We start from the raw sequence: 27,395 nt of genomic DNA, 5'->3' as shown, positions 1-27,395 counted from the left end.
CTTAATATATTTATTGGTTACTAATATTTAAGCCTCACAACAATCCTAAGAAAACAATTATTTTAACCTTTAGTTTGAAGATAAGAAAATGAGGCACAGAGAAGCTAGGTAATGGGTTCAAGGTCACAAACTAGTGAGTTCTAGAATCAAATCAAAGTCTGACTCTGAATCTTGGGGTATTATACTTCCTTCCCAGTTGAATCCAGGAGTATGAAGGGTAAGTACAGTAGAGTCACATCTTACAAAGGAGTCAGGTTCTGAGGTGAGTGAATAAGGTAATTCTTATATAATGTCTAAAAAAAAAAGCCTAAAAGCAGCTCCTTAAGAATTCTAATTTTGAAGCCTTTTATCATGAAACTAGAAGCTTGATGCATGAAATTTGTGCAAGGAGCTCGGCCCTCGCAGCCACGGCGGCTGTCTCGGCCCTCACAGCCCCGGCTTCGTCAGGAAGGTCATTCAGCTGTCTGGTCTAATTAGCATATTATGCTTTTATTATTATAGATGATGGTATTAAAAAATTAAATTATTCAAGTGTTTTACCACTTACAACACTTCATCCCTTTTATTACTCTCCAACTTTCTAGCTCTTCTTGTTCATGTTCTTTATCTGCATTTTCTATGGATAGTTTTATCTGTCCTTCTTTGGTCAGTATTAATTTCTGATCCTTATTTAACTCTTTAACTTATCCACAGAGGATCTTGTTGAAACAACTGCCAAGCACTTCCCTGACGCCTAAATAATGCATTTCATTTCTGTCTCCGTGAGAAGCAGCACCAGAGGGACAGGTACTCTGCCCATTCAGAGTCTAGGAACAGTACCAGGATTCCAATAAACATTTCATGAATAAACAAACAGACTGATAAATTATAAGAAAACCCTTAAACTCTAACCTATTTCCCCCAGATTTTAAAATATTCACTGAGGATTTCAAGCTTGGTTAATTGCACACTATAAGGAATACAGAATGGATAGCAATGAGGAAACTGATTTGGTTCATTTCTCTATATCACTATATTTGTTCAAATAATGGAATAACTGACAAATCCTCCATACTATTTAAAATATTAATCAATATACACCCCTTGTTTTCTTACCCAGAATACAGAATTTAACTTGTATAAGGTAAATGTATGCTATGCAAATCTATTAGGTATCTGTTCTATAGAGAGCAAAGGAGAAATTACACAGCCATATGACTCCTTTGAGATATAGGAAAAAACTTCTTTGAGAAAATCCATGTAAAACTATTCAGAAGCAGAAAATATGACAAAGGAAAATGTTCTCTTGTGAACTTCTAATTTCTTCTGTGAGATTCATGGAGTCTCAGAATGCTGATACTGAAGAAATGCCTGGAGTCTAGGCTAAGAGAAAAGACTACACACTGTTCCTTCCAACACCCTCATAACTGGAGGACAGGCAGGAAGCACTGAGCTGGGAAATATCCAGAGAAATCCTTTTCAGACCCACCAAACATGGGCATCCTGACCTAAACAAGCAGAAGAAGAGGGGAAGAAGAAGAAAAAACATAAAAGGCTTCTACTTACCAGAGTTGCAGGGCACGCCTTGAGCAGATAAGAGAGAGAGCCTTACGGAGCAGCTCAGCCGTATGGCACACACAGTGTAAGCTTGGTGTTAGCATCCAGCATGCGACTTTTGTTTTTTTGGTATTTTTTTTTTTGCAAAAAAGAACCCCAAACAGGTCGTCCTCTTTTCCCTTTGTGCATTTGTGCTTAAACTCCAAAGGGTTAGTGAAACTTGTAAGCAAGGATGTCAGTTAATCAGAACAATACTTCACATGAAACACAAACGGTAACAGGGACACATCATGCTCAATGTAGTGGTGCTCAGCAGCTTGTCTCTTTATTTTCTCCCTTTTGCTTTAACCTTTCAAATTGAGAACTGGATGTTCTCAGCAAGCAATTGTTAAAACTTTTCACATACACCCTTATATGGTGAAGCAACAAGCCATTAAAAGTGGGCTACCTTACACAGAGAATGCTAAACCAGCACTTCTTTTTGAAAATCTATTCTCAAATAAATCATAGCTGGTTCTGTCTTATGGTCTTTACAACTCTAGCTCCTGCTGCACAAATTTCATATCCAAGGACCAGAGTCAAAGAATATTTATCTGAATATCATTTTTAGCATCATCTAGACTAAATTTGGTTACCACATGATTTTTAATTTTGGCCTGCCCCACGTAAGTTGGCCATTGCTTCACAACATAGGAAATAAGCAGGCAAACACACATATATATATCCCAGAGACACATGTATATAATATGGTAAGTTTACATATACACAAGTATCCAGGAAGACCTTAGGACAACCAGCAAGAACTTAACAACTTCCATATGGTCCAGGAAATGAACATGAGTGGGAACTGGTAAAGATGTCACATGATGAGATGACCATGGATAAGGGGAACCAGCGTCTCAGTCAGTGCAGCTAATCCACCAATTTGCTTTGAAAATAAACATTTCTTATTTATTTAGTAGATATGAAAAATAGTATGAGGGAAAGAGGTTCATGATCTTTTTTTCTCAATATTCAGAACTCTTGGCTATCAACTTTTGAGTAACAATGCCACAAAGGAATAATCTTATTGCTCTGTGACATAAAAGTTATGTAATGGAAGACAACAAAAATGGTGAATCACATCTAGAGAGTTAGCCATAAATGCCTTCCAGAGTTTTGACTGACCAACACATCATGGAACCCCAGGTAAGAAACACAAGACAAATGGCTGCTACGGTGAGGTTAAAAAAATTAAGTCACATTGGTCATGGAAAGCTAGTGATCATGACTTTCAGTTAGCAAGGATACTTTCATACCATTCAAAAGGTACCCTCCCAACATTTGGAGAGTAAAATTGAAAGTACCTTTTGTTCTGTCTGCTGAGCCAACTGGCTCTGAAGTTGGTGAAGCTGGTTTGCTGAACCATCACACAGGTCATGGTAAGCCTTATTCAGGGCATTCAATTGCTCAGATATCTGTTCTTTCTCTTTTTCTGAGAGCCTGGAAGATGAAGCATTAAAGCTCTTTTAGAGAAAAACCTTTCTCCAACTCTCCTCTATGGCTTTATAATCATGACTTCTCCACCTTGGATGATATTCTTCTTGGTCAGTGCTAACTGTGGATCATCTGATCAGAGCTCCATACTCACTGAACACTGGCTTCTAACTCACAGTTTTCCTGTTTATCTCAAATCAAGTCATGATTCTTGATGCTCATGTCACCATGTCAATGCTCATGTCACCAATTGTCTATAACACCCTAAGCTTGTAGTCCTGCAATTTTCTCAATCCCAATGGCCTCCAATCCACTTCAGCCCCACCCATAAAGGGCAAATTTGGACCCTGCTGTCATCTAAAATTCTTCCACTTTTTTTTTTTTTTTTTTTAAATTTCTTTATTGATTAAGGTGTCACATATTTGTCCTCATCCCCCCATTCCCATCCCACCCCTCTCCCCACGCATGCCCCAATCCCCTGTTGAACTTAACCGTTGGATAGGCTTCTATGCATGCATACAGGTTCTTTGGTTGAACTCTCCCCCTCCCCCCACCCTCCCTCTACCCTCCCCTATCCTCCCTCTGAGGCCCGATAGTCCGATCGATGCCTCCTTGCTTCTGGTTCTGTTCTTGTTCCTCAGTCTATGTTGTTCATCATTTCCCCTAGATGAGCGAGATCACGTGTCACTAGATATATACTTATAAGAACTGAATGTGAGACGAGCAATAATAGTTATGCTGACAGGCAAATGAATCAGTCTGTAGCGAGCTTCCCCCTGGACCAACAGTTCTTTTGAGACTCAATTTCAATGTCCAGTAGTTCCTTATGTGTACATGTCAGCACTGACCCCCCAGCTCTGGATGGTGGACAAATGGCGGTAACGGAGGTCCGACTCCCTCTGGTTTGGTCTCGGCCGAACCCAGGGGCACGGCGTCACCCGGACTAAGGGGCACGTGGCCTCACCCATACCCAAGGGGCGCGTGGTCTCACCCGGGCCTGGGACCCAGCCTCACCCGGATGGATCCAGGGGCACACGGCCTCACCCGGACCCAGGCTCTGGCTTCACCCGGACCCAGGGACACTTGGCCTCTCCCAGACCCAGGGCCACTTGGGCTCACCCGGGCCTAGGTGCACGAGGCCTCATCTGGATCCAGGAACACATGGTCTCACCCGGACCCAGGGACGCTTGGCCTCTCCCAGACCCAGGGCCACTTGGGCTCACCCGGACCTAGGTGCACGAGGCCTCATCTGGATCCAGGGACACATGGTAGCACCCGGACCCAGGGACGCTTGGCCCCTCCCAGACCCAGGGCCACTTGGGCTCACCCGGACCTAGGTGCACGAGGCCTCATCTGGATCCAGGGACACATGGTCGCACCCGGACCCAGGGACGCTTGGCCTCTCCCAGACCCAGGGCCACTTGGGCTCACCCGGGCCTAGGTGCACGAGGCCTCACCCGGATCCAGGGACACATGGTCGCACCCGGACCCAGGGACGCTTGGCCTCTCCCAGACCCAGGGCCACTTGGGCTCACCCGGGCCTAGGTGCACGAGGCCTCACCCGGATAATTCTTCCACTTTTAAACTTAAGAATCTACTATCTGATTATAGCTCCTAATTATACCCCTACCTTTCCAGTTTTCTTTCTTTACTCCTATACCGCTTTTAAAAATGAAATATTTTAAACAAATTCTCATTTAGTCATTACCCAACTATCCAGCTTTACCAAATTTTACCAAGTTTGCTTTAGATCCTTTTCTTAGAAATAAAACATTACAGATATAAAGTCCAATGTGTATTTGTCACCACCCCATTACTTTCCCTTCCTCCCCAGAGGCAATCACTATCTTGAATCGGGTAAATTTTGCAAGTTCCCTTTCTCATTATACATTATGTTTTTGAGAATGAACTGTGTGACTTATATTACAACTTACTGAGATTTCCCAAGTCTTCCTTGATGTTCCATTTTCTCTTAATCAATCCTATTATATTTAGTTTCTTCTCTTTTCCAGACCCCACAGTATTCATCTCCATCAGTTCCTTACATGCTCATTAACTGATAAAACTCCAGCCCCAGATCAATCAAACTCTGCTCCCACATGCAGGTTGCTAAGTATAATCAGTGAGGGAGAAATCCCACAGCCATGCAGAAGAGATCCTACTGGGCTCTGACCTCCACTGGATTTAAGTGTAGTCTGAGTCAATCCTTCCTTCTTTCCCCTCAACATTATCCAATGGGCAACTGCATATGTAAATTCAGAATTAATACGAGAAGTCTAAAGCGATGGAGATTTGAGTCATCAGCATCGTAGAAACCATAAGAGTGGATTAGTTTACAAGGGCTCAGGGGCTTCTCAATGCTTTTCGCCCTGTAAAGGAAGCCTTAGAAAAGTAAAAGGAAAATGATGAGTTATACCTCAGAACCCAAGAGAGAACAGAATTCTAAAAAGAAGGGAGTGGTTAGAAGTCAAGACTGAGACCCGTCTATTAAATTTGGCGAGTTGGAAGTTTTTGGTGACTGGTCAACCTTTCGGCAAACAACCTCTCTATCTATTTCTTTCTTTCTTTTTTTTAAATATGTTTTTAGCCCTGGACGGTTTGGCTCAGTGGATAAAGATTTGGCCTGCGGACTAAAGGGTTCGATTCCAGTCAAAGGCACATACCTTGGTTGCAGACTTCTCCCTGGTCCAGGCCCTGGTCAGGGCGCGTGCAGGAGGCAACCAATCTATGCATTTCTCTCATATCGATATTTCTCTCTGTCTTTCCCTCTCTCTTCCATTCTCTTTAAAAATCAATGGAAAAATATCCTCTGGCGAGGATTGAAAACAACAATTTGTTTTTATTGATTTCAGAGAGGAAGAGAGAGATAGAAACATCAGTGATGAAAGAGAATCATTGATCGGCTGCCTCCTGCACATCCTGCACTGGGGATTGAGCTCACAACCCAGGCATGTGCTCTGACCGGGAATTGAACCATGACCTCCTGGTTCATAGGTCGACACTCAACCACTGAGCCACGCTGGCTGGGCTCTCTACCTATTTCAAAGACAACATACAGACCACTGGGCACTAATTCTCTCACTTTCTGGCTTCACTCCTGGCATATTAACCTATATTCACATCTTTCTTTCCTTTTTTTAAAAAAAGAATTTTTATGAGTTTATTTGAGCCCAACTGGTGACATATGCCAGGGAGAGAAAGATCTCAAATGCTCCCTTTTTTATTTAATTTTTAAATGTTTTATTCACACCTTTCTTAATCTCCTTTTTCTCAGACTTCAGAAGAAAAGCTGTCTCAACCTCTGTCTAAGGTGTACTTTCCACCCAGTGATGAATCTTATCCTCTCTCACATCCTCTGGCACCTTTCTCCTACTACTTCAGTCTTTCTCCTTTTATGTCCTTGAGACACTGTCCATAAACACAGTTAACTCCCGCTGATCTCTTAAGAAAACAAAACTCTTCATTGATTCTATTCTATTCTAATTATTTCTACTTTATAATTTCTTTCCTTTCCTTTCCTATGGTCAAGCTTCTTTAAAGAGTGTCTAATTTCAGCCCTAGCTGGCTTGGCTCAGTAGATAGAGCATCAGCCTGTGGACTGAAGGATCCCGGGTTTGACTCCGGTCAAGGGCACATGCCCAGGTTGTGGGCTCAATCCCCAGTAGGGGGCATGAAGGAGGCAGCCGATCAATGATTCTCATCATTGATGTTTCAATCTCTCCCTCCCTCTCCCAAATCAATAAAAAATAAATATATATATATATATATTTTATTGATTTTTTACAGAGAGGGAGAGTTAGAAACATCGATGAGAGAGACACATTGATCAGCTGCTACTTGCACACCTCCTATTGGGGATGTGCCTGCAACCAAGGTACATGCCCTTGACCGGAATCGAACCTGGGACCTTTCAGTCCGCAGGCCGACGCTCTATCCACTGAGCCAAAGTGGTTAGGGAAATAAAATAATATTTTTTTAAAAAAGAGTGTCTAATTTCATTATCACTACCTTCCTCACTTCAAGTGCTCTCCACTACACTAAATCTTACATCATCCCCCACCTTTTCACCAGTCACCAAAAACTTCCAACTCGCCAAATTTAATAGACGGGTCTCAGTCTTGACTTCTAACCACTCCCTACTTTTTAGAATTCTGTTCTCTCTTGGGTTCTGAGGTATAACTCATCATTTTCCTTTTACTTTTCTAAGGCTTCCTTTACAGGGCGAAAAGCACTGAGAAACCCCTGAGCCCTTGTAAACTAATCCACTCTTATGGTTTCTACGATGCTGATGACTCAAATCTCCATCGCTTTAGACTTCTCGTATTAATTCTAAATTCACAAAAAAAAAATAAAAATAAAAAATAATAATAATTCTAAATTCACATATGCAGTTGCCCATTGGATAACTTAATGTGTTAGGTGCTTCCTAATACATACTAGGGACTAGGCACTTCCATTCAGATGTCCTGTGGGGTTTTCACGTTCCTAACATATGAAACTAAAGCTGCCCTCTTCTCCCTCAATCCATAACTTCTCCTGTAATACCTCTCTTGGTGAGTGGCATCACCATACACCCAATGGCTTAAGCCAGAAACCAGAGTTATATCTGATCATTTTTGTTAGTCACCAAACTCTATAAATTCATCATTCTTAAGATCTTTAGAATCTTTGTCTCCTTTCCATCCTCATCATATCTTGCCTATATTATCAGAACAACCTCTACTCTTGCCCCAAGTCAACACATTCTCTATTAAACATCGATCAGAACGGCAAACCTCAGGGAAGGTAGGGGAGGGTGGGGGTAAGGGGGAGAGATCAACCAAAGGACTTGTATGCATGCATATAAGCCTAACTAATGGACACAGACAACAGGGGGGTAAGGGCATGAATGTGGGGGGTAGGGGGTAGGGGGTAAAATGGGAGAATAAGGACACATGTAATACCTTAATTAATAAAAAATTAAAAAAAAAACTGTTCTAGAAACCTTTTTCAACAAAATCCAATCATGTTTATGATTCATCCACATAGCCAACAAGGTAAAATGCAAATTTCTCAACATGAACTACAAAGTTCTTCATCATCTGAATCTTGCTGCCCTGAATTCTCCAGCCTGAATTCTCATCATGACCCTAAGGTTTAGCCAGGTGGATCTGGTCTCCCAGGTGTGCCACAATCTCTCATCTAATACTTACTTATGACCATGCTTGGCCAAGAAGATCTGTGAAGTTTTAATGGCCTCAGAGACTTGTTCTCTCTTGGTTGTCAGCTCCTCTGCCAGAACCTATTTAGTAGAAATAAAGAGAAAAGCTTCAGAACCTAAAAAAATTAAAGAATCAAAAATTATTTGAAGTAACTTTTAAAAAATTCAAGGTGAAAACAGCTTAGCTCAGATTATAATGGTCTATGTAGAGCTGATTTTAAAAAAGGTAGAACTATAAGATAACTTCATAAGTTAACATTTACTGAGATAACAATCCCTCCTGGGTGGCCCATATGTGACTTGTATTATACCACCTAATACATGATCATATATTATTGTACCCAGGAAGAGTAAGATAGACCTTCTACTTACCTGCTGTTCTAAAATAGCTTTTTCAATGTCTGTCAATTCTTTGGTCTGGGATGAGGTAGCTTTGCTTTGTGTATTCCTTGCTAGGGTAGACACCCAGCCCAAAAGTTCTTTCACCTTCTCCACATGTTCCTGTTTTTCCTCTTCTACCACTTTCTAGAAAAGAAAATAGAAAATCAGTATATTGGTTCATCTTATTAGACTTGCCTAAGTTCAGATTTCCTAAAATAGAGACACAAGAGTTACCTAAATCAGTAAGCAGTTAAAATAATCCCCAATTAAATATAATTTATCCAGCCGAGAGCACTGCTCACAAGTGCCTAACTATGGGATATAAGTTCATTATATACAGGTTAGCACCTTTCTTTATTTTTTATTTATTTATTTATTATTATTATTATTATTTTAAATATCTTTATTGATTTTAGAGAGAAAGGGAGAGGGATAGAGAGATAGAAACATCAATGATGAGAGAGAATCATTGATTGGCTGCCTCCTGCATGACCCCCACTTGGGATCAAGCCCACAACCCAAGCATGTGCCCTTGACCGGAATCGAACCTGGGACCCTTCAGTCCGCAGGCTGATGCTCTATCCACTGAGCTAAACCAGGTAGGGCAGCACCTTTCTTTAAAAGCACACTGTTTTATATGTGATGGATATTCAGTAATTAGTGATTTTAAAAAGCTCTTCACATACACAGCTTACTTATTTTCATAATTCTTGTATTTACAGGTAAAGAGATTAAAGTCTACAGAGATCATGTGAGGTAGATATTGACATAAAGGACGTATTTTGCTAATTCACACAGGCAAAAATTGCTATGGGTTAATGTTTCCAAAAGCATTTCTTTTTATAAGCATAGTTGGATATATGGAAATTTATTTTACAAATACACAGATTTTTATAATTACAAGACCATAATTATACATAGTATTCTAACCTGTTTTCCCCCAAAATAATATGTTTTAATTATATTCCCTTGTCACTGCATGTAAACCTATTTTATTATTTTTAACAGCTTCATAGCATTTCATGTATAGAATCTGGATGTTTCCAATATTTCCCTTTACCAAATCATGTTTTATTAATGACTTTTATTCACATCATTCCTTCATACTTAAAATATTTCCATACTAAAGATACTTAAGGGTGGGAATGTTGGACATAATATGGAATCTGTGAATAATTATGAGGACTGACTATATTATGTCCAACATTCCCACTTCCAAGTATCTTTAATATGGAAATATTTTAAGTATGAAGGAATGATGTGAATAAAAGTCATTAATAAAGCATGATTTAATAGTTATTATTTTTATAACCCCAAAATCAATATTTGTGCATTTTCACAGTCATTCCCAGACATGCACAGAGTGGTTGCAAAATATTTCAGGTGCCCAATGTTCCCAGCTGGGGTAGAATAAGGTGACTCTGTTGCCTTGATCCAGCTTTCATACTGTAAACAAGTGTCTGTTGAGTGCCAGGGTTTTCTTATTTTTGTGTTTTCTGATAGTGGTTTCGCTGTTTAAAATGAACCCAAATGCGGTGCTGAGGTGCCGTCTTGCATTCCTAAGCACAGGAAGGCTGTGATGTGCATTATGGAGATAATGTGTGTTATATAAGTCTTGTTTAGGAGTGAGTTATAGTGCTCTTGGCCATGAGTTCAATGTCAGTGAATCAACAAAATATATTGTCAGGTGTTTTTAAAGAAAAACACACATAATACAAGTTTATGCATTTTCTGTGAACAAAAATGTTGTGACCAGAGGCTTGTAGGAACCTAACCCTATATTTCTCCAGCTGCAAAGAGTTCAGTATTCACCAATGCAGTGTTTTCAGCAACCTCATAGAACACAACTACTATGAATTAAGAAAATTGGCTGTGTGTGCACTTTACCTTTTGACAGATGAGGCACAGGTTTTTGGGGGGATTTTGTTGTTGTTTTTAAATATATATTTTTTTATTTCAGAGAGGAAGGGAGTGGGAGAGGGAGAGGGAGAGAGAGGAGAGGGAGAGAGAGAGAGAGAGAGAGAGAGAGAGAATCATTGACCCGCTGCCTCCTGCACACCCACTACTGGGGATCGAGCCCGAAATCCGAGCATGTGCCCTTGACCAGAATCAAACCCAGGACCCTTCAGTGTGCAGGCCAATGTTCTGTCCTGAGCCAAACCGGCTAGGGATGAGACACAGGGTTTTAAATTCCACTTTCAAGACGATTTAGGACCCAACTGTCCTTACCTCCTCCTCTTCCAGCCGCTGGAGCGCATCACTGATATATTTTACATGCTGAGTTGTTAAGGTCACCAATGCTGTATAGCGAGTCCTTAAGTCCATGAACTATGGTTCAAAAAAACAATTTAGATAAATTACCCACCAGAAAAGTAAATTTAAATAGTTGAAAATAACAGGAAGTTTTCATGAAGTCACATGCTCAACAGAAAGGTGAGCTGTAAATCAAACTGCACAACCCAGACAAGGAATCTCCTTAAGGGAAGACAGTGGCACATGTCCTCTCCCCACCCTTTCACCTCTTGTGTGATGGCATCTGAAGAGGAAAGCATGCGACGGCGCTTGCCAGGGGATTTCTGCTGTGATTCCACAAAGGCCTTGTATGTCATCAGTTGCAATTCGTAGTCCTGAGAAGGAAGAAATGTCACTATGTTTACATAGGGCTTTATAGCTCACACACATCATGTAACAGAAATCAGAGTATTTCATTACTGGAAGGCATTTTGGTGATCTGTTAAACTGAAAGTTAGAAAGTTTTCCTGTATTGGGCCAGATGGACACTATTGGGCCATGCTATCTCTGTCACAGCTACTCAAGTCTGCCATTGTAAATGAAAGCAGCCATAGACAATATGTAAATGAAAGAGTATGGTTGTATTAGAATAAAACTTTACCTATGGACACTGACAGCTGAATGAAGGTCCTATAAATTTCACGTGTCACAAAGTATTATTTGCCCCCCTTTTTTTAGCCACCTCTTATGGGACACATATGAAAATAGGTGTACAGGCTAGATTTAGCCTGTGGGTCATAGTTGCTGACCTCTCAGTTTGCAGTTTGTTTACTGACCATCCTTTCCATGCATGGGCAACTAAAGCCCAGAGACAGGAAGTGAATTTCCCTAATTAACTAGTGGGTGAGCAACAAAGTCAAGATTAGAATCCCTAAACCAATGCTCTACTCATATGGCCATGCTCTTGCCATGTCCCCTGTAATCCTGAGAGTGATGCCCTAGTCAGGCCCTCTTCATCTCTTACAAGACAAGTACAAGAGCTTCTTAGTTACTCTCCACCAGAGTAACTTTTCTAGGACAACCAAAATAACTTTTCTAAAACAAAGATGACCACTTTTTTCCTCTGCTTAAAAGTTTTCAATGACCTAGAGCGAAAATTTCTCAAATATCAACATGCATACAAATCATCTGGAGGTCTTGTTAAAATGCAGATTCTGATTTGGGAGGTTGAAGATTCTGCGTTTCTAACAAGTTGCTCCTGGTTCAAAGGCCACATTTTGAGTAGCAAGAATAGTAAGTAAAGCAAAAGAACTGAACCAGGCCTTTTTAAGGCTGGGCCCAGCCTCCTCCTAGCTAAACTAGAATATTCCCTATTTCCTCATCTAATCATTGTATGTTCATTCCTCTGTGCCTTTGATTATGCAGTTCCTTTTGCCTAGAATATCCTGCTTTCTGTTGTCTACATAGAAAACAATGCAGGAGGAAAACATGGAATAGGTGCCTTAAGCGACCTAAAGAAAAACAATAGTAGTGGTAATAATAAAAGAGTAATAATAATATAAGCACGTGCTACCATTTACTGAATGTATTTAGGTTTGCAGCACTGTCCTATGCATACATTATCCCATTTAATATTTACAATCACTCGGTGGGGTTGTTACTGTTCCCACTGTGTACATATTGCAACAGATAATCAGAGAGGCTAAGTGCTCTAAAGCCTGAAAACGGTGAAGCTAGGTTGTGAACTCAAATCTTAGTGACACCAAGTCTTCTGCTGTTAACTAAAGAAATGCATTCATTCAAAAATAGCCCTGGCCTGGTGGCTTAGTTGGTTGAAGCATCATCCCGTACACCAAAAATTATTTGTGGAGCATCTACTATGTGTCCGCCATTGTTCTGAGTGCTACACACATAGTAGAAATCAAGCCAGAGAAAACCTTGCCCCTCCCCTGGAACTTACATTGTAGTGAGAAGACACATAATAAACAAATACATATATAATAATCACAGGTCATTTTTATGTAAAGATGTTATCAGAGAAATGGGGAGGAGGGCAGATCAGACATGGCTCATAAACCATATAAGAATCTAAAATTTTATTATGAACATGATATAATCTTTGGAAAGTTTTGAGCAAGAGAATAATATGATCTAATTTACTATGTTTCATCTATTGTAAGGTACAAATTTTCCCCATATTTTAGTAGCTCCAGAATTAGAATATGTTTTACAATCAATGGCATTTGCATAAGTCGCAGAGTTTCTGCTTTTTTGATAGTGCATATAATAGTTGGTGTCTGAAATTCTGTGACATGTAGTTTCTCTAAAAAGGTGATTCTGCGACTGTGGGAAAACAGCCTGTGGGCAGGAGCAGAAGCCGGCGTTCAGCTCGGAGGCGGTGCAGTGGTCTAAGGAAGATGCCTCACTTAGACGTGAGCCAGGGACATGGTGAGGGGTGGGTAATGAGAGGCAGTCAAGTCCAAGACATATAGGAAGATGGAGCCAACTCCTTCAAAGACTGAACATAAAGTTTAAGGCAAAAAGAACTGTTAAGGGTCACTGTGGTGTGTTTTTTTTGCCTCAGCAAATAGGAAAATGGTGACACTATATCCTGAGATAAGCAAGATGATGAGAAAACCCAAATATTCTGTTTTTGACATATTAAGTTTAAGAGGCCTGTGAGTCACCAAATGAAGACTCTTCAAATCATAGCTGACACCTGGTGCCTCTCTGAGCACCCTCCAATGTGGGCCATGAGCAGTACCCAGCTGCACTAACTGAAGGCTGGGACCAGCCTGCAGCAGAAGAGCTGCAGTGGGAAACCTACAGTGACAATGCAGGTCTTCCTAAGCGGAAGGTCACATGTTCCTTTTGGGACATGGCAGAGTTACCTTTACAACCGTGGAGTACTGCTGGGAAAATTTTTGACACTGGTCCAGTTTTGTCTGATTTCTCTCAATTTCTGCAAACAGATCCTAGGAACCAAAATATCACACCATTACCATTGTCATTACCATCACTGAATCAGCTGAGCATCTATTAGGTTCTAAGGTATGGTTTTCAAACCTTACCTGCATCAGAATCATCTGGAAGACAGCATAAATCACAGATTGCTGGGCCCCACCTCCAGAGTTTCTGATTCAGTAGGTTTGGGTTTAGGTTTGAGAATTTGCATTTCTGACATGTTCCCAGATGATGCTACTGGTGTGGAGTCCACACTTTGAAAAGCACTATTCTAAGTATTTTACATGTATCCCTCCATTTAATCCTAACAACAATAACTTTGAGGTCAGCTGAACAAATAATAGACTATGCTCGTTTTATTGATGGGGAAGTAGAACACTGAGAGATTAAGTAATTTGCTTAGTGAGCAAACCAGGATTGAAATCCAGGCAACCTAACCGTAATGCTAAACAAAACAATAGACCCCAAGATACCAACAAATAAAAACTGCTTTGAATGAAATAATTTTCTTACACTCACAGCTTTCCCTGGGTTTGCATTCCTCCATATTCTAATCCTTCTAAAATAAAATTAAATATCAAGAAACAAAATAAACCAGCCCTGGCCAGTTGGCTCAGTTGGTTGGAGCATTATTCTACACCAAAAGGTTGCAGGTTCAATTTCCAGTCAGGGCACATACCTAAGTTGCAGGTTCAATCCCCAGTCAGGGTGCATTTGGGAGGCAACTGATGTGTTTTCTCTCTCCCTCCCACTGCTTCCTCTCTCTCTCTAAAATCAATAAAAACATAACCTCAGGTGAGGCTTAAAAAATAAACCAAAATAAGAAACAAAATAATACTTTCTTTTAATCCTCACCTGAGGATACTCGTTCCATTGATTTTTAAATTTTTTTTAGAAAGCAGAGGAGAGGGAGGGAGGGGAGGAGAGAGAGAGAGGGGGAGAGGAGAGGGGGAGAGAGAGAGGGAGAAAGAGAGGGAGGGAGAGGGGGAGAGAGAGAGAGAGACAGAGACAGAGAGAGACACATCAATGTGATAGAGAAACATCACTTGGTTGCCTCATGCATGTGCCTGACCAGACTGGGAAGGAGCCTGCAACTGAGGTATGTGCCCTTGACCAGGAATCAAACCCTCGACCCTTTGGTGTGAGAGCTGATGCTCTAACCACTGAGCAAAATTGGCCAGGGCAAAACCAAAATAATTTTAACCTGTCCATCAAGTGATTTCAATATTATACTCAAAGAAACTCAGCATTAAAAGGGACCTTAAATCTGGGCTAAATGCAACACCAGTATCTTGAGACCATCCTGCTTGAACCTTTTCAAAAGACAGGGCTCAGAATGTCTTACCATTTAGGTGAAGCTTAATTGCTAGCACATCATCTTTTATGATGAACTAACCCCCAGCCCCTGCCAACTTCCACTGTGCTACTGCTGCACCCACCGTCTGCTGGCTGAGCTGCTCCGAAAGCACTCTGCTATCCTCTGCCTGGCCTGGCTTCATCCTTTCCTGCTGGGCAGTGGTTTCCTCAATCCATTTGATGAGAGTTCCATGGCAGGCTCGGTAATCTCCCAGAACTTCCTGGATACTTTCTAGTTCAGATTGGCTGGAGGAGCAGAGAAAAACTGCCGTTAGATATTTGGTGTCAATACAATGAAGTAAATGAGACAATTCCCTCAGGAGCCTATGCGTCCAGCTGAGCTCAACCACAGAGGATACATCTTTACTTGAGGGGAACACCAATACTATGCTGAGAGTTATGCATGTACCCAGTGCCCTATGGTACAGTTGTGTCCTGGTGGCCCTAGAAACTGCCCAGGGCCTGGCATCCCATGATAATCCTTGTCAAATTTTTTACCTAGATGGCCAAGGATTACCAGGTTGCCAGTAAGGTAGTACTGAGTGTACAGTTCTGTCCCTGATGACAGAGTACCTGTCAGGTTACCCCAGCTATTATTTATGATCACTCTAATTTCTTGAGGAGGGCAGTGGAGGTAGGGTGGGTGAAAAATAGTAATTATTTACTGTTATTTTAAAAAATATATATTTTATTGATTTTTTACAGACAGGAAGGGAAAGGGATAGAGTGTTAGAAACATCGATGAGAGAGAAACATTGATCAGCTGCCTCTTGCACACCTCCTGCTGGGGATGTGCCCGCAACCAAGGTACATGCCCTTGACTGGAATCAAACCTGGGACCCCTCAGTCCACACAGGCCGATGCTCTATCCACTGAGCCAAACCGGTTAGGGCTACTGTTATTTCTTATAACATTTTTGTTAGCCTAGCTAGCACTGGAATAATAACTCAATTATAGAGAATCAATCCAAACTTATATATGAGTTACTATAACTCCTCTCCCTATATATCTGCCTACCCAGCCTAGCTCCAGATAAGTAGTTTTCGATCTTTCTTATTCAAATTAGTCATCAGAAGTAGGATCTCAAGTTGTAGGGATAAAACCAATGAATTAGCAAATGAAAGAAAGCAAGAAATTCTGCAAAGGCCCACTATGAAAATGGTTCATATTTAGATTCAAAGCTAGTAAAGTGAGGCCCGAAACCCCGGTGCTGTCCCTGAGAGAAGATCACCACGTCCTCTTTCCATCCTACTGTCATCATCACTGAAGCAGGTACGACTCGGACACAGGAGAGGCACTATGACCATCACTGCCGACTCATAACAAAATTCATAACATCATTTCATTCTACCTCTCCCTATCAATTCCTACCTTTAAACACGAATACACAGATATAATCCTAGTTTGTTTAAAATCTAGTCCCTGACCACTAACAGGAGAAAAGGGTAGGGCTGCCACTCACCGGGTCTCAAGCTGGGCAATGACCCGGTGCCAGCGTGCCTGCAGCTGGGAGCCTTTCTCCTGGCAGCGCTCCAAATCCAGGGTTCGCTCTGGGGTCAGACGATTCAGCTGCTCTGCCACCACCTTGGCCTTGGCAATTTCCTCATCCAGGACTGAAAACACTGAATTCTTATCCTTGACATCACTAAGCCAGCGCTATTCAAAACAAGCACAGCAATACAAGATTAAAAATATTCCATGCTGAGGTAAGAAAGACTCAGACTAAGGTAGACAACAAGGACGTGTCACATTATATCTGTGATTCAGAAGCTAGACCCCATAATGTCTGTGCCAGAAATGCCTCCATGTCCTCAAGCACACAGGGCAGCCAAGGGCAGGCAGTATAGTAGAGAGAAATGTGCAAAGAACTTGTGTTTGGAACCTGGCTCTATCACTTATAAGCTATGAAACCAAGTAAGTCATTTAGCCAATCTGACTCTTGGTTTTCTTACCTATCTATTCTTTGAAAACATATTAAAATATATTAAATATGATATTCTTCCCAGTTCAAATACAAACTTAAAACCAGTGTCATACCATCCAAAACTGTATTTCTCTGCTACCTCAAAGCCCTGGATATACAGGGGTGGGCAAAATTAGATTTACAGTTGTAATACAAATAAATAATACAATAATCCTATCTAATAATAGAGTAACATGTAAATTATCATCACTCCGCTACGCCCACGATTGGGCGGCGGGAGGCTGGGGGGCGGGACTCGGGGGTGGCCTATCTGGCCATTGAGAGGCACGGATCCGCTGCCACTGAGGGGGGCTACCCTGCTGTTGAGAGGCGCAGGGGGCAGGACTCACGCCCCCTGTGCCTCTCAACGGCCAGATCCGCGGCCGCTGAGGGGGCCTGCCGCGGACACCCAGCTGCGCCTCTCAACGGCATGGTAGCCAGGTGTCCACGGCAGCCCCCCTCAGGCAGCCCCCCTCAGCGGCCACGGACCATCAAAAGTGGGGGAGCTGGGTGCCTATCTGCTCCGGCACCAGGCCTTTCAGAATCCTCCGCCGAGCCGGAGGCTTCTGAAAGGCCTGGTGCACCAGCGGAGAGGCACCCAGCTCCACCGCGAAAAGCGAAAGCGTGTAGGGGACCCTACACGTGCATGATTCAATCATGCACTGGGACTCTAGTTAATAAATAATAATACAAGTAGAAACTCTGTCTTTCACATACAACTGTAAGCCTACTTTTGCTTACCCCTGTATTAAGTCAACCTCCTAAGAAACTCAGAGCAACGAACCCGTAATGTAGAGCGATGGGACTCCAGAGCTGAGAGATCTGCTGGTACTGCTTCTTCTTGACTCAGCTTGATCTCATAACCTTTGACCAAGAGCTCAGCATCCTGAATGCTACGCATTAAAACATCAATTGTCTTGAGCCTATGAGGATAAAATCACTTTCATTAACACATGAAATGGGCTACAGACCTGGAACACAAAGGAGAAGTTCACAAAACATAACTGTAAAAAAGCAATTTCATAAAAATAAGAGAACATGGTATATGTGGTGCCAATTTAAGCCAATTCAAAATAAAATTCTAGGTGGCAGTGGGACACACACACACATGGTAGACTCTGTGAGGCCAGAAACAATACTATGAAGCATCGACAATCTGCTTCTCCTCAAGGTCACAGTTGGAGATAGGCAGTTAGAGGGAAGAGCTTCAAAGACTTGTACGTAGTTTACTTAAATATTTACTTTTTATTCTTTAGTGTCCCTTTTTCTTTCTTGCTTTCTTTCTTTTTTATTTTTATTTTTTAGAGATATCTAATCAAACAGAAATGGGGTACAAAAGAATCCTAACACTGCAAATCAACTCTCCACTGACATTTGTTCAATGGAGCCCAAATGTACCCACTTCATACTTGAACTGAAGCCATGGTCTCTTATCATGGGTACACAATCTTCAAGATCTGCAATCTCTCTTGATTGAAACACTCCAGGCACCTCCCCTTCTCATCCCAATGGAAACATTGCCATTTGGACCCAAGTCCTCAGCTCACTCACTTATTCAGATAGACGGTGGAGAGACCATACACACGGTCCATTTTCTCTACCAGCAGATTGAGTTCTGAGTGCAGAGTTGAAACACTTGAACCAGATGGGGACTGATGAAGAAAACTGTTGCATTTCATGGAAACAGCATCCAAGTCTGACCTCAGTTGTTGCAAATCGTCCTGGGTATGCTGTCAGGAACAAGACATACAGTAAAGATAAGAGAGATTAAACAAGTTAGGAAGAAGTCTTTGTAACAGCAAAATACTGGAAGCCACCTAAATGCCATCTATAAGAGAGTGGTTGAATAAACTCTGAAACAGCACTGCAGGGGGGGGGGGGAAGGGGAAGAACACACACACAATTTCTGAACAATGTATCTGGACTGTTAATATACTTTTAGGCAAACAACAAAAAGAACTATAAGTAAATGTTGAACTCCAGTTAATAGGTTTGTTTTTTTTAGTAATAAGACTTAGCAATTCTAAAAGTACTCTCTGTACATGTAAGAACTGAATAATAAGTGAATTTGCTAAGGATAATATCAAGTAGGTTTTTCAGTCTTGGGGAAGGGAAGGAGGAAAGGTCAGAATAAGCCCCGTGGAACTGGATGGAGATAAGATACACATAAAATCATAGATGTTGTTGTTGTTTTTGCGTGTGTATGTGTGTGACAGACTGATACTGATATACTTTTGTGATATATTTATATATACATACTCACACATATGTATATTTATATGTACATGTATAAATATGTGTGTAAAACATAGGAGTGTGTTTGTATGTGTTTGCATATGTATTTTTAAGTATGCATTTTTCTAGCTCTATCTGCTGAGCAGTCCTAGAGCAATGACATCCCAACAACGGTGAGCACACTCAGCACCCAAATCTTGGTTTCTAAATAACATTCTCCTCCTAAAAGCAGCAGGACTCCTTGGAGAAATGACTGATCCCAGGGTTGGGGCTAGCTAGGGCAAGGTGAACCTGGAATATTTTGTTTTATTAAGAATTAATAAAGCACTTAAAGAATAATGATGACATGTTAAAATGACATAGGAACTAGGAGTGACATCACCAAAAATGGTGGGGTAAGAACCCCAAAATTCCATCCTTCCATTAAAGCAACAATTAAGCTGTCAAAAACACTAAAATGACATAGGAACCAGCTTGAAGGGGCTACCAATTACTAAATTTGGAATATTTTGAACATCAAAATAAAGGTAGTAGCAAACTACAAACCACTGAAAAAAAAATGAATTCATCAGTCTATCTATACTGACATAAAGAAGGAGAGAGGTGGGGAGGCAAGCTCTTTCCATTTGATAGAATAGAAATTAAATACTGCAAAAGGAATGACAAAATTAGAAAATGCCTTTTTGGCAACAGTCATACTAACAATTATTCAGTCAAGAGTCAACAACAGCCCTAACCAGTTTGGCTCAGTGGATAGAGCGTCGGCCTGGGGACTCAAGGGTCCCAGGTTCGATTCCGGTCAAGGGCATGTACCATAGTTGTGGGCACATACCCAGTGGGGGGGGGGGGGGAGGTGTGCAGGAGGCAGCTGACCGATGTTTCTAGCTCTCTATCCCTCTCCCCTCCTCTCTGTAAAAAATCAATAAAATATATTTTTTTTAAAAAAAGAGTCAACAACAGATGCTAAAACTAGTTGGTGAAAGTTTGCTGTAAAACAAGATATTTACATAGTAGGCTCAAAGTATCTCCCCACAAATTGATAGTAAGTACAAAGGGGAAAATATCAACAAGTGATAAAAATTATCACCAGTAATGGGACAAATCAACATAACACGTCTCCTGAGTATTATTCACCAAGGACACAGTAACACTTCTGTAGTATTCCTACCAAAAATGTGTAACCTATTTCTAATCGTGAAGAAGTCTCAGATAAACACAAATAGAGGGACATTTTGCAAAATAAAAGGCCTGCGCTATTCAAAAATGTTAAGCTCATGAAAGACTATAAAAAATAACCGTTTGAGGGCATGTTCCGGGGGTAGGGAAGGCCGGGGGAAGGTCAATGGGGAAAAAAAGGAGACATATGTACTACTACTTGTAATACTTTAAACAATAATAAAAAAAAATAATGGTTTCAGGTTAAAGAAATGTAAAGAGATATCACAACTAAATGCAATGTGTGATACTGGATTGAATCCTGTACCAAAATTACTTTTTTTTTTTTTTTTTTTTACAAGGGGAATAGGGTGGGTTGGGATGCCACCCCAAAAAGGGTTATTAGGTCAACTGATAAAATTTTAATAAATTCTTACATCAATATTCATTTCCTAATTTTAATTATTGTCCTATGGTGACATAAGAGACTATCTTATTTTTGGAAATGCACACTGAAGTATTTAGGGGTTAAAGGACATAATTTCTGGAAGTTTCCCTCAAGAAAGAAAATATTATGTATACATAAATGTTGAAAAAAATGTAAAGCTAATGTAAAAAAAAGTTAACATTTGGGGAATCTAGGTGAAGGATAAATCTAGGTGAAGAATAAAAACTTCTGTATATCTGAGCCCTGGCCCATGTACCTCAGCTGGTTGGGCATCATCCCATACACCAAGGGGTGGCTGGTTTGATTACTGGTCAGGGCCCATGCGTGGGTTGCAGATTTGATCCCCGGTTGGGGAGTGTGCAGAAGGCAGTGGATTGATGTACCTCAGATCTCTCTCTCACTCTCTCTCCTTTCTCCTCTCCTTCCTCTCTCACACTGATGTTTCTCTCTGTGTCTCTCTTCCTTTTTCTAAAAGTTAATGGGAAAAAAACAATACTTTTGTATATCTGAATCTATTTCATAAAAAGTAAAAAAAAAAAAAGAGGTCCTTTAGAAGAGCTGAATATTAACCTTCATCTCCTAGAATGTTTTATTTTGTAGGCACAAATAGATTTCGGATCATTACAGAAAAGTAAAACATTTCAATATAAGAATTACAGGTTCATATATGATTCATATAGGTAAATTAGATCCCTTTAGGCCAATGAAAATTACACTGCCCTCTCAACCTCCTCTTCAAGCTTAAGAAAAATTAAGAAAGGTAAAAAAAAAAAAAAAATGACACCTCATTAGCCATTCTTTTCATTCCCTTAAAGCTCTCAGATCAAATCTAAGGGTTTTTTTGATGGTAGATTTTAATTAAATGGTAAGTATTCTGTGAGAATAAGATCCTGGAGCAAACAGGCAATAAAAATATGGAATGCTTCACAAATTTCTGTGTCATCTTGTACAGAGGCCATGCTAATTTCTGTATTATTCCAATTTTAGTATATTGGAAAAGTGAGCACCAAATCTAGTATTCTTCACAGAGCTCTCTCATACTACCCCAAGCAGAAATGTTCTATAACGCTCTAAATTCCTAGAGCAATGTTAATTGGAAATACACTAGGTGCTATCTTAAAACCTCTCTCTCTCTCTCTTTTTTTTTTTTCTGTTAATCCTCACCAGAGGATATTTTTTCCCCCACTGATTTTTAGAAAAGAGTTGGAAGGGAGGGGAAGAGACAGAAAGAAACATTGATGTGAGAGAGACACAGCAATTGGTTGCCTCCTGCACATGCCTCATCCAGGGCCTGGGATTGAGCCTACAACCCAGATATGTGCCCTTGACCAGAATCAAACCCGGGACCTTTCAGTCTGCGGGCTGATGCTCTATCCATTGAACAAAACTGGCTAGGGCTTTACAACCTGTCTTATACTGAAGTTTCTTGTGACTTAAACATTTTATTCTTTTTTTAAGTACACTATACACCAAAAGCAACTTTTCTTCGCATGCCTTTGAGCACTTAATAAAGCAACTAGTATTTGCTGCTTTTACTTCAAGAATACTACCCTACATTTTTATAGCATTTTATTTTTCCAGAAAGTTTATTATATGCACTATGTTACTTAATTTTCAAAACAAGTCTGTGACTCACATATTATCTCCATTTTATAAGAAAGAAAACTAAAGATGAGAGTTAATTTGCTCAAAGTCACAGAGAAAGTGCACTAAAACTCAGAGTAGAATCTGATTCTTTAACATTTTTGAGTCACATAGCTGGCAGTAACCATGTAATAGAAAGTAACATACACATAAGAGAGCAGAGAGCATCTCCACAAAGCAGTCTTTAAATACAAAGCCAAATGCAGCGCTTAGAGCAGCTCACCAGTCTGCTTGCCTTCCCAACCGTGTAAGAAACTAATCAACATTCAGCAATACAGTGGGAGCTGAAATCAAGCTTTTCCATTGGTAAAGGCACTTACAGGCTGCCGGGAAGTAGGATCGCCATGAGTCTATTGCCTTATTTCTTAGGACCCATACTCTCTTGCTGTCCAATTCATTCTGAAAGCATTTACTGTGCAACTAACACCCCCCTTTCTCTTAGGGCTTACCTCTTGCTCTGCAATCCTTAATGCACTGTCCTGCCGGGCATCTTTGTCAGTCCCAGAGCTGGCTGGGGTCTGAATTCGTTTGACTAGCCTCTGTTCACACTCTTCTAGGCGCAGCCGGATATTCTTCAGCTCTGAAATGTACATCTTGGCTACAGTTTCCTCTTTGTCCTCTGTGAATACATAAGCACAGAAGACCATTACACACCACAGTAAAGATCAGCAAGTCTGGGAAAAACAGACTCACCCTCAGACAAGAGGGTACCAATAGTTCCAGCAGACCTGATATTCCACCAATGAAAGCAAGGCCTTAAATGGGGAACCTATTGCCTGATCCTAAAGTCCCGGAATTATATAACTATATAAAGATAATTATAAATATTATCTTTCAGGACCCAAACATATTATTTCCACAAGAAAATGTGATGGGTTGATTAGCAATAAAGACTAAAATATGGCCTCTTCTTCCATGATCTGAATTCATCTCTACGAGTTTTTCTCTCTCAAGGTTTCAGTGTTAGTGGTGACAGTACTTTCGAGTTTATATGCAGGGTCTGGCAGCACCCTTCAGAACTCTCATTCCACCTGTACTCCTCCTCTTCCCAAGGCGCACACACCATTCTCCATGGATTTCATCAGGTGCTGGAAGTGGGTTTTACAAGCCTCCACTTCCTCTTCCAAACGCAGGCGGTCCGCCACGGAGAAGAGCACGGAGTCCCGGCTATCCTGCAGGAAGTCTTCATAGTGGGCCTGGAGGGTCTTCATAACTTGGTGGCACTCCTCTGGTGTTGATAACCGAAGCTAGACAGGAAAAGCCAGAAAAAATGTCACCAGAATGGGAACATAACACTTTCCTTTTTTCTTTTTTTACATTTAACATAGACACAAAATAATGTACAAACCATAACTGTAATTATGCTGGTTTTTACAAAGTGAACCTTCCACGTAATCAGCACTTCGGTTAAGAAGTAGAACAGCACTCGCACCCCAGAAGCACCCTTTGCGCCCCCTTGGACATAACCCTAATATTGGCTAATTCACCATACTCCCCTGCTACATACACTTGTGCAAAAGAGATGCTGATCCTGCAGTGAGAAGCCTACAACTTTCTCCTTCTGCCAAGAAGACCAAATATGTTATTTCATCAGGAATTTCTTAACCATTCAGGCTGCTGTTTCTAGTTCCTAAGAGTTTCAGGCCCCTAACCCTGAACCAGTCTCCCTGATTCCATTTTATTCTGATTGGGTGAGTAGGATCTCAGTGATGAAAAAAAGTTCTTTCTGAAAAAAGCTTGCCAGTAGGATGTGAGCCTGGGGTGATGTTTTCACAATTACCTTTTCCAGGTTCCAGGTCTTTACAAGGTCGAGGTCCTTCCTCAGATAGTTCCAGGAGATAAGGCTTTTGGTGTTGACATGTAGCTGATGCCAAAGGGCCATCACCTTCTGATAAGACTGCTCCACTCTAGGAACAACACAGAACCTGGTTATAGCTTTTCTAAAATTTGAGACCATCTCAGAAAAAAATGTGATTAGCAGAACTGAGCTTATATGCTGAGCAGAGATAGGCAACAAGCCAAATACTTTCAAAAAAAATGCACAGCATCTTTAGAACAAAATAACTTGAGATCTCATACAATCTCATTTGCTGCATTATATATATTATGTCAGCACACACTTAGCAATCTCATAAATGTTACCTGAATATAACATCATTTCAAGGGTTAGAGGGAGAAAATACTCAGAGAAAGCAATGGCAGAGAAAATTAGAGATAAAATAATCTCACTTGGAATTGTTGAAAAATGACATCAACACTTAAAAAGTAATTTGCTATGTTCGGTATATTTACAAAACTGCTAAAATGTTTAAAAGTTAATAGCAATTAATCATCTGGTATATAGAGGGAAACTGCTTGAGAAGATTTTTTTCTCAAGCATCCCATGCCTAATTCAGTCTCAACTTCTGGAAGACAAACTCACAGATACACAGACACATGCAACAAATACCAAATAAGCTTGAATTGAGAAATGTGAGATATTAATATAGGATGAAAAACTAGAAGCCAGGATTGTCAGTTAAAAATAAAAGACATTAAACTCATTAGTTTACTAGAGGCCCGATGCACGAAATTCCTGCAAGGGGCTCGGCCCTGGAAGCCCCAGCTTCGTCCGGAAGGTAGTTTGGCTGTCTGGTCTAGTTAGCACATTATGCTTTTATTATTATAGATCTTCCCTTTTCCCAAAAATCCCACTAAAATATCAGCAAAGTTGAAATAAAAGTTCAGGACATTTCAAAGAACAAAAACACAAAGAAATATAAAGCAGAAAGAAAATTAGAGAATCAGTTCAGATCAAATGAGAGTTCTTAAAAGCAAGAGCAGTACATAGAAAAGGAAATAATTAAATAAACAATCCAACAAAAATTTCCCCAGTGCTTAAAGATGTGAGTTTGCAGTTTGTATTCAGGGTAAGCACAAAGATTCACCTGAGGACAGAGCATCTCCTCCAAAGATTAAAGACAAAAAGGATTTCAAAAGCTTCAGAAAGAAAAATATTTCATTCAAAAGGTTAAATTATCAAACTGATCTGTATTGTGACTGTAGTGGAGGATACGCAATTCTGTGCATCTGTCAAAAGCATAGTACTGCTCACTACAAAGGGAGAATCTGACAGTTTTATAAACTTAAGAGAAAAAAAAAAAAGGAAGATAGAGTTGGGGGATGAGAAGAGATAAACCAAATAACTTATATACTTATATACATAGCCCATGACACAGGCAATAGGGCAATAGACTTGGGCAGGGGGGGTAAAGGCTGGGAGGAGGGGGTGAAGGGAGAGGATGGGATTTATCTATAACACTATTATCAATAAAAAATATATTTTAAATAAAGAAAGATAAAGAATGAGAAAGAATATATTTTAAATATATTATTAAGAATGATAAAAAATATATTTTAAATAAAGAAAGATAAAGAAAGATAAAAAATATATTTTAAATAAAGAAAGATAAAGAATGAGAATGCTACTGTACTTCTCAACAACAAACCTTGGAAGATAGAAAACAGTGGAACAGTGTCTTCAAGGCTCAGAGTGAAATAACTTTTAAAAGAATTTTATTATGAAAATTCGTAACTGACCCATTCATTATGAAGAGAAAAGAAAGACATTTTCAGATATGAGAGCTCTCAAAAACTTTACTTCTCATGGACTTTTTCTCAGTAGGCTCCTGGAGAGTGTACTCTCCTAAACCAGGGAATAAATCAACAAATAAGACTTGGTTTCTAGGAATCAAAGGGTCCACACAGAAGAGAGACAAAGCAAGTCTTCAGGGTGAAGATGAAGGGAAATGCCAGGGAGGCAGTACTGAGGCCTACACAGCAGGTTCAGACTGGAGAGATGTTTCCAAGAGAAAATAATAAAACAGAAAGTACCTATAGTGTTTGGCCAGTCTTTTACAGTAATGTAGTAAAGTTTGGGAATAAATTCATAATATGCAAATAGACAACTAAGCAAACTTAAAAACAAAACAATTATTGGTACAGCCACTATGGTAAACAACCTGGTGACTTATCAAAAACTAAGAATAGAGTTATCATATGACCCAGCAATCTCTCTTCTGGGTATCCACCAAAAAAAACCTAAAAAATGTGTCTTTTTAAAAAAATATATATTTTATTGATTTTTCACAGAGAGGAAGGGAGAGGGATAGAGAGCTAGAAACATCGATGAGAGAGAAACATCGACCAGCTGCCTCCTGCACACCCCCCACCGGGGAAGTGCCCGCAACCAATGTACATGCCCTTGACTGGAATCGAACCTGGGACCTTTCAGTCCACAGACCGACACTCTATCCACCGAGCCAAACCGGTTTTGGCTAAAAAATGTGTCTTTTGCAAAGACATATGCACCCCTATGTTCATTGCAGCATTACTCACAATGGCCAAGACATGGAGACAACCAAAGTGTCCTTAGACATAGGGCTGGATAAAGATGTGGTATGTATACACAATGGAATACTACTCAACCATAAGAAAAGATGAAATACTACTATTTGTGACAACATGGATGGACCTTGAGAATATTATGCTACGTGAAATAAGTCAGTTAGGAAAAGCTAAGAACCATGATTTCACTCATCCATGGGATATATAACAACTCGTGGACACAGAGAGTGTGATAGTTACCAAAGGGAAGGGGGTAAGGCAGAAGGGGGCCTAATATATGGTGACAGAAGATGATTTGATTTTAGGTGGTGGGCACATGATGCAATATACAGATCCTGTATCATAGAAATGTACACTTGAAACTATATGATCCTATTAACAACATCACTCCAATAAATAAAAAAAATTTTTTTAAGTTA

At 40.4% G+C, this 27,395-nt stretch overlaps 1 protein-coding gene, 1 long non-coding RNA gene and 1 pseudogene across 2 annotated transcripts in view; 1 reads left to right on the top strand and 2 right to left on the bottom strand.

Moving 5' to 3' along the window:
• The window catches only part of MACF1 (microtubule actin crosslinking factor 1), a 239,421-nt gene that overhangs the window by 131,116 nt on the left and 80,910 nt on the right, over window positions 1-27,395 (bottom strand). The window contains exons 23-35 of the mRNA XM_054721590.1: window positions 24,371-24,497; window positions 23,654-23,837; window positions 23,040-23,209; window positions 18,660-18,838; window positions 17,893-18,031; window positions 16,608-16,801; window positions 15,229-15,391; window positions 13,717-13,800; window positions 11,113-11,220; window positions 10,823-10,921; window positions 8,585-8,737; window positions 8,205-8,293; window positions 2,883-3,018 (exon numbers count right to left, since the gene is read on the bottom strand). Of these exons, the coding sequence (XP_054577565.1) occupies window positions 2,883-3,018; window positions 8,205-8,293; window positions 8,585-8,737; window positions 10,823-10,921; window positions 11,113-11,220; window positions 13,717-13,800; window positions 15,229-15,391; window positions 16,608-16,801; window positions 17,893-18,031; window positions 18,660-18,838; window positions 23,040-23,209; window positions 23,654-23,837; window positions 24,371-24,497 (1,825 nt within the window). The remainder of the gene's footprint in view (window positions 1-2,882; window positions 3,019-8,204; window positions 8,294-8,584; window positions 8,738-10,822; window positions 10,922-11,112; window positions 11,221-13,716; window positions 13,801-15,228; window positions 15,392-16,607; window positions 16,802-17,892; window positions 18,032-18,659; window positions 18,839-23,039; window positions 23,210-23,653; window positions 23,838-24,370; window positions 24,498-27,395) is intronic.
• Window positions 157-13,303, top strand: LOC129150391 (uncharacterized). Its single transcript, XR_008557139.1, has 3 exons — window positions 157-262; window positions 9,316-9,349; window positions 13,157-13,303. It is a non-coding gene; the product is annotated as an uncharacterized LOC129150391 (long non-coding RNA).
• On the bottom strand, window positions 21,855-21,955 carry LOC114235067 (U6 spliceosomal RNA; annotated as a pseudogene).

Source organism: Eptesicus fuscus, chromosome 9 (assembly GCF_027574615.1).
Source record: "Eptesicus fuscus isolate TK198812 chromosome 9, DD_ASM_mEF_20220401, whole genome shotgun sequence".
NCBI lineage: Eukaryota > Metazoa > Chordata > Mammalia > Chiroptera > Vespertilionidae > Eptesicus > Eptesicus fuscus.
This window is presented reverse-complemented; position numbering and strand designations above follow the sequence as displayed.